Source organism: Procambarus clarkii, chromosome 78 (genome assembly GCF_040958095.1).
Source record: "Procambarus clarkii isolate CNS0578487 chromosome 78, FALCON_Pclarkii_2.0, whole genome shotgun sequence".
Lineage (NCBI taxonomy): Eukaryota > Metazoa > Arthropoda > Malacostraca > Decapoda > Cambaridae > Procambarus > Procambarus clarkii.
The window spans coordinates 8245881-8254278 of NC_091227.1; the positions used below are offsets into that span (position 1 = coordinate 8245881).

At 41.4% G+C, this 8398-nt stretch overlaps 1 protein-coding gene across 2 annotated transcripts in view; it reads right to left on the minus strand.

Annotated features, from left to right (window-relative positions):
• The window catches only part of inc (BTB/POZ domain-containing protein inc), a 42988-nt gene extending 34803 nt beyond the window's left edge, over positions 1–8185 (minus strand). For both annotated transcript variants that reach the window (XM_045727471.2, XM_045727470.2), the window contains exons 1-3: positions 7962–8185; positions 3898–4006; positions 2757–2944 (exon numbers count right to left, since the gene is read on the minus strand). In XM_045727471.2, coding sequence (XP_045583427.1) covers positions 2757–2944; positions 3898–4006; positions 7962–8156 — 492 coding nt within the window. In that variant the 5' untranslated portion in view covers positions 8157–8185. The remainder of the gene's footprint in view (positions 1–2756; positions 2945–3897; positions 4007–7961) is intronic.
• Positions 8186–8398: the final 213 nt, after the last annotated feature.

Genomic DNA, 8398 nt, shown 5'->3' on the forward strand with positions numbered 1-8398 from the left:
AAGTTCTACTGACCTTACTAAGATCCTGCAGCCTCTCCAAGACACAAACCAGAGTTTTACACAATTCCCCCAGGCACACGGGCTCTATCAACACGCTGTTCTACTTCTTCGCCATTACTTCAATACACACAGAACTATATAGCATGATATATCAAATGAACAAATCCACAAGGACCGTGAAGAGGATTCGAACTTATGCCCGGGATGATCCCAGACGCTGCCTTAGTCGATTGCGCCACGACATTTCTATTGTGATTTCTGTGTGTATTGAAGTAAGGGCAAAGAGGTAGAACAGCGTGTTGATAGAGCCTGAGTGCATGGGGGAATTGTGTAAAACCCTGGTTTGTGTCTCAGAGAGGCTGCAGGATCTGAGTAAGGTCAGTAGAACTTCCGGTTGCAATTCTTTACGATGTCAAGGCACAATCGACTAAGGCAGGGTCTGGGATCATCCCGGGCGTAAGTTCGAATCCTCATCATGGCCCTTGTGAATTTGTTCATTTGATATATCACGTTACTGTATTGTGATTTCTATGTGTAGCGTGTCATGCCCCTTATATTTAGAGGGAAGAGAGTTGACAAATCTTTGGCCTTTGTCGTTGATAAAGTTCTCTCTCAGCATACCTATACTGTATATGTATGCAATTGGTATGCTATCAACATCAAAGGCCTAACAAAAAAAAAAGTTTCTTAGATTCAAAACAAGCCTAATAAATAGGTTCTACCACAATTAGAAGCAAAGATACATATTTTTTTGTTGAACTTGTAAGAAAATATTTTTCATTTTGTTTACAATGACAACCCTGCTGTAGGAATATCATGCATTACTGAGCACTAAAATTTTGCATACATAAGTTACTTCATATCCTTTACCATCCTATCAAATTTCAGATGATCGAGTTGAAAAGTCAACCATTTTGTGATGATTTGGCATGGAATGACCCCCGAAGCCTTTTCTGGTTCCACTGGAAATGACAATAGACAAGGTAAGCATACGTTCCGCACCTGGGCAGCAAGAATCCGTTCAACTAGTCCCTGCCTAATCATAGCAATGCTAGGGAGAATCTGGAAAGGTATGCAATTCAGCTCAGAAAATCCTCTTCTGAGCCATACTTGGAATCATAAAGATTTTCACCTAGTATTCTTGTTCATTGTCAATTGACTCACCAGAATATCACCCTTGACTACTGACAGATAAAACCACTGACACCATCACAGGATTCACAGACTTGAATGGCCACAAATTTGTCCTGATGCAAAGCCGAGTTCTGCACACACAGTGCACTGCTCAGAAAAGTAATTTTTATAGCTGCTTGAAATTTTATTTCTGAGTTATTGTACTCATTTGCTCCCTAAGACAAGGACATGAGCAGAAGATTTTTAACAAATAATAAACTATAGAGTAAAATAAATTGCCCTTTCATGAACAGCACCTCATTAGCTGCCCCAAGCCTCGGCACAGGATCCACTAAGGTAACTGCTAGTATGTCAAGCCATGAACAGTTTTAATACCCATGACCAAACAAAATCAGACAAAAAGAGAAGACATCATCTGCAGGAACATTTAACATGCTTCAAACACGGAATGCTTGGCGGACTAAATTCCAAGTATCCAGAAGCAAGGCTTCTGCTAGAGTACATTACTAATGCAGCAGAGGTATGCATCATCCTGCCCCTTATCTTGAGGTTATCTTGAGATGATTTTGGGGCTTTAGTGTCCCCGCGGCCCGTTCCTCGACTAGGCCTCCACCCCCCAGGAAGCAGCCCGTGACAGCTGACTAACACCCAGGTACCTATTTTACTGCTAGGTAACAGGAGCATAGGGTGAAAGAAACTCTGCCCATTGTTTCTCGCCGGCGCCTGGGATCGAACCCAGGACCACAGGATCACAAGTCCCGCGTGCTGTCCGCTCGGCCGACCAGCTCCCCAGTTTAAACAATAAACCATCGGTGAACAAATGTAGATCACCGAGACTAATGGGAGAGATGCACAAAGCACCATCCTAAATGCTGCTAACTTGCACCGTGATGTGGGTAACCCATAACAGTAGAGACCATATACCTATTAAAACCACTTGAGAATGCAGTAGAGTGCCTTCAGCCTTTTCAAGATATCAATCATCTGCTTCTGCAATATGATCCCTTTACTTTACTCTTGTACACCCTTCTCATTAAAGAATTCTCAGGTATGTATACTACTAATCTGTCCATGACACTACATGTACTGTATTGCATGAATTCTCTTTTGCAAACAAAGTGGTAGATGAATGGGATAAACTTAATGAGACGGTATTGTGCGGTATGACAAAACCACCAGAAACTTTAAAGAGTACAGTATTACAATAAAACTTATAGAGGAAGACAACGCATCACAATAATAGATTTAATCTTGTAACTATTTCCAGGTAATACTGTACTGAATAAATAAATAACCTAAGCCACACATATGCAACTGATAATGACATATTGATCCACCCTGGACCTTTATCAAGTCGAAACTAATGGAATAAAGGCAAATATCCATAAGAATCCAAGAGAGGAGGCGAGGCGAGATGTAAGGTAAGGTAACTATGAGGAGAAAGCAATTAGCCAGTACAGGTATGACTATATAGGACTTGGAAGGTGTACAAGGACAAGGACATGGGATGAGACAGAGGGAAAGAATGGTGCCCAATCACTTAGACTACTGGGAATGGAACACCGACTTGCAAGAAGTGAGGCGTTCTCTAGCACAATTAAAATTCCATGCATTTAACTTACCTGTTCAAACTTCCAGCCATCAGACATAGTTGACACAAGCTGAGTTAGCTCATTTTCATGACACTGAAGTACTCTATACATGTGTTTCTTCCCTGCTTTTGGGGGCCGGTTGTCTCTTTGGCTAATCCGTTCTTTCACTAACCTAATTAACTCTGTAATGTTGTAGAATTCTGCTTCTTCTAAGATACCTGAAAAGATATAAATGGATGCAAGGGTATAAAAAATGAGACATAAATAAGGTTTTAAATATATCTACAAAAACATATGTGAAACAATAGATATAAATTGGATAGGTTTAGATTCAGGAGGGACCTAGATAAATAATGATTTGGAAATATAGTTTTGACTTAAGGAACAAAATACAGGATAGCACAACACACCTAGATCGCTGAATTGTTTCAAGAGTAGATTAGAAATATATATGAATGCCTTTGTGTGGATATAAATAGGAGCTGCCTTGTATGAGCCAATAAGCTTTCTTCAGTTTTCTTTATTCTTATGTTCTTATGGCCTTTGAGATGCACCCTTCCTACTGGGGTACGAGGACCAGAATCTGGTTCTCTCTACAAGGTGCTGGGAGCTTGGGGAGCAGACATCAATCCAAAAACTAAGAAAAATTCATCAGAAAGAATACTCTCAACACAAGTGACTGCTTGATGCAAATGAGAAACTCTGAGATAGTAATTAAGGGAAACAACAGTTGCTGCCAGTTTAATACACTAGCCATCATGCAGCAAACTGCCACCCTATGACAGCCCAGGTCACCCAGGGTTTCAGCAAACCTACCACCTCAACCTCATGAGTCACGACTAAAAACCCTCAGCACCTCATGGAGGAAAAATAAAACAAGGTGGGGATTGGGAACTACTGAGGTACTATCAGAAAAGGGCACACCATTATATTCAACATGATTTCTGCTAGGGCCCCTCTCAGAAGATTCCTATGCTTATTCACAATGTCTCGGCAGGAGAGTTCAACATTTTTGAGAATAGGCTGACCCATAAGAGACCTACTAGGGATCTACTAAGGTGTCAATCGTTAAGTGGCATTTCATTACACTTGAATCTGTATTTTTTCCTATAATTTGTATAAAGATTTATACTTAATAAACTATAACAAATTAATACAGTATGCATTTTACCTTCTTCTGCTAGGTCTTTATTCATTACTAATTTTCCATGCCGGAGGTAATTTAGCACTGGACCAAAATATGTTGGATCTCTATCAATTAAGTAGGCACCAGTTTCATCCTGACAAAAAACAGAGACTATTAGTACAATCATGTTTAAACTACAACTATAATAAGCCATTTATTATATTTGTTACCTGTACAGTGTCTCCTCACTTGAACGAACTATATAGGGCAAAGCCGATTCGTTCCAGTGCGGAATTTGTTCCATCTGTCCAGCCCCAACAACCTTCATATTTTTTTTTAAATACATATGGCAGGACACATTTGCATTAGGAAACATTGCACCTGACTCACAAAGGGAATCCTTGCTAGTGCTGGGTGCTAGTCTTGTAGGCCTACTGTGAAACCGTACCAAAAACTTTTTAATTTTAGTTTGTTTCTTCGTTGTGCGCTGCTTCATTATAATATCTTTCATGCCCTTTAGGTGTCGATAATAATCTGAGTTGGGGGAACCACCATCCCCCCACCATTGACACCATCCCCCAAAGCACTGACACCACTATCCCCCCCACACCACTGACACCATCCCCCCCCCCACCACTAACACCATCCCCCCCACCACTGACACCATCCCCCCACCACTGACACCATCCCCACACCACTGACAACATCATTTATTATGAATTCTTCATTTTGACTATGGAATATGATACAGCAATGTGCTACAAACAACTGAAATGGTAACATTTTCTCAGCTAATTTGGTGTAAAGCAGTGTGTGAACTTATCGATGGGGAAGCATGGAGGCGCCAGCCACGTGTTGCCAACTATGTAGCTGATAACTGATAACCAGAACTCACCACTGACACCACCTGCCTTCCCTGCCTCCCCTGCCACCACCTGCCACCACCTGCCTCCCCTGCCACCACCTGCCTCCCCTGCCACCACCTACTTCCCCTGCCACCACCTACCTCCCCTGACATCTGATACCACCTCACACCACCTGCCAACCTTGCCACCACCTGCCTCCCCTGACACCACCTGCCTCCCCTGCCACCACCTGCCTCCCCTGCCACCACCTGCTTCCCCTGCCACCACCTACCTCCCCTGGCATCTGATACCACCTCACACCACCTGCCTCTCCTGCCACTACCTGCCTCCCCTGCCTCACCTGACACCACCTGCCTCCCCTGACAACATCTGACACCACCTGACACCACCTGCCTCTCCTGCCACTACCTGCCTCCCCTGCCACCACCTGTCTCCCCTGCTACCACCTGCCACCACCTACCTCCCCTGCCACCACCTGTCTCCCCTGACAACATCTACACCTGACACCATCTGCCTCCCCTGACACCACCTGAAATGATGCCAGCCACCTCACCAAGGCCTAACATTTAAACGACCTGTGCTTGTTTCATTGGCCTACTCAAAATTTAATCTAAATAGATTTACAAATTGTTTTGTTTAAAATAATATTGTTTATTGCTTTAATTCATAAAATATTATTTGTTTTGAAGTTTTATTAATTTTATACAGTACAGTACTGTATTAATACCTAATGTATTACGTAGGCTGTTAGAGGGAGGGAGGGAGGGAGGGATCCAGTAACCCCCCCCCCAATGGCTCCAGCAGCGACACACTGTTACCCGGCCACACAATGCCACGTTAGCTATTGTTTTCTACACCCCCAATTGTCTTAAAAATTTTGTGAAAAGGAAATGTGTTCCAACTGTTTAAAATACTCTATATCACAAGTTTCACCATTACTGTATTATTGCTTCAATATGACATTTTTCTAATAAAATGGCTATTTTCAGTGTAGATAATGCAATAATTAACACCATTAAATTGACTCGTGGCATCTGACAACGAGAGGAGAGTGTGAGTAGCGGCTGGTCTCTGGTGGTCAGGTGCAGGAGGGAGGGTGGGGGGGGGGGGCTGGAGGGGGAGCATGAAGGCACCAGTCACATGTTGCCTCTACAGCCTCTACTGACACCACTATTACTTCAGCTTCCCTTGACAATTTCTACCTCTGACAACCAGCCTCTACTGACACCACTATTACCCCAGCTTCCCTTGACAACTTCTACCATTGACAACCTGCTTCCCATGAGAATACGTAACTTACACCACCTGCCCCCTAACAATAAACCCTAACTACTGACACCACTTGCCCTCTGACAACAACTCTCTCACCAGTGCAACCCTGACACCATTTTATCATCCTTCAACCATTTCTCACTAGAAACAATGGGTAAGGATAATAAAACACTATATAACTGTTTACACTTTGGCGAATCATAGTTGATGACAGCCAGCTCCGACGCTCGGCCTCGGTGACCACTTGGACGAACATTTCTCGCTTAATCAAACATTTTTATGTTCCACTGAACATTTGGTACCGAATTCAATTTGTTCAGCTCTTCCGGGAATTCGATAGAGCGGGGTTCGTTAGAGTGAGGAAGCACTGTACAAGCAAACCAAATGAAAAATAATAAATAAAACATCTGTAACCCATAATCATCAAATAATTTGAGAAAAAATTTATTACATGGGAAGTGATCACTATAAAGTACTATATTATCAAGATGCTGCCAATAAAAAGCATAAAATTAGTTTCTGAAATACTCATCAGCATATCATAAACAAAGCAAAAAAAGTCAAATTAAAAACTTATTTATAAATGGTTGTACATATAATTAGGTTAGTTTACACACAATTAGTCATTAATTGCATAAGAGAAAGTCACAATTACAGCAAACTCATCAAGCCACAATGTAGGACAGAAAAGAAGAGAGATGCCTTTTCATCTACTGTATTAGGTTATAAACCCAAGGAACCACCTACTTGCTGAAACCATAAATGAAACGACATTACTGCTGTTCAAAATCCAATTGGAAAACATTATCATGAAAAATTTCCTGAGAATTTTTCCTGATTCAAACCTTTGCTCTGGGTACTCTCAAGCAAATGCCTTAAGACGACTAGGCCACGACGTAGTCAAAAGGATTGGAACCTGGGATTCTACTGAATCCACGAGGGTTCCATAGGCTTCCACTGAAGCCTCAGGAACTTGCTTGGGAGTACCCAGAGCAAAGGTTTGAATCCTAACCACAGCTTCTACTGATTTTCTCATTGATACATCATTTTAATGTGATTTCTCTGTAAAATAATCATAATTATAGTCAAATTAAAAAATACTCATTGCGCATGTGCAGACATGCTTGAATACCCATCCTGAGGTTATCTTGAGATGATTTCAGGGCTTAGCTTCTCTGCAGCCCAGTCCTCGACCAGGCCTCTTTTTTGTTACACATCCCCAGGATGCCCGTAGCATCTGTCTAACTCCCAGGTACCTATTTACTGTTAGGCAAACAGGGGCGTCAGGGTGAAAGAAACTCTGCCCATTTGCTTCCACCTCCGGCGGGAATTGAACCCGGAACCTTAGGACTACGAATTCCGCGCGCTGTCCACTCGGCCATCATGCTTCCCTATAGCTGCACTTTAGAGGTTAAGGGTTGACATGAATATTGAAAATCAATATGGAACCATAACATATTTTACTTTCTTTTTTATATCCAATTAAACCTAAAGCTGTGCATTCATCCTGAAAATTAACACCCAAAAACCTATATAATTGCATAGGGAACATGTTGAAATCAGTTGATGGTGATCCTAGCACCAACCACTATGATCAATGCACAGTGAATGTAACCACTCCATTATATAAAAATATAATTTAATTCAGAAATAAGGAAGTGTGAAAATTATCATGGTTTTAAATGTTACACATTCTCTCATTGGCAGGACACAGTGGGGCCAACTTGTTAAATATTGAGGCTTAAGGGTTATATTTTATGACTACACCTTGAGTTAATATTTGTAAATGGGAAGATACATTAACTAATTAAGTGGAAATGGGGAGATTCAAATTTAACTACGGTAATTACATACAATATAACCCACAATAATAACTACTTGTTCAATTAACTTACTAACAATGCTTAAAGTAAAGCCTTGATATTAAGTTTATCTTAAATTAAACGATAAATGTGAAAATCTTGACCCCACCTTGTCTGTGTGGAGCTCGGGGTCTTCTTGCACCAGGCGGCAAAGAAAGGAATTGGGGTCCCTACAAAGGGTAGTCCTCGTTGTAAGGAAGTGTGTCCCCCCGACATTTAATCTAATCCATTCCCGAGATCTGGCCGAGCCTGAAACTTCGCCATTAACGCTGTGATGATCATCTGTCCGAGGTGACGACGCCATGTTTGACGATTGTAAACATTGAACCAAGGGAGACAGGCGTAAAAATTCACATTGGGACAATTGAAATTAGTTCTAAAATGAAAACTATTTTATATACACTCCACTCTATATTTGGATTCATAGTATTTTTTACTATATACAGATTTTACATAAAAACAAATGTGGTTTCAATTCAATTGAACAAAGCAAATACAAATGAAATTTGATTGTTTGCAACACCTCGAGGTTGCAATGGCGCAGAA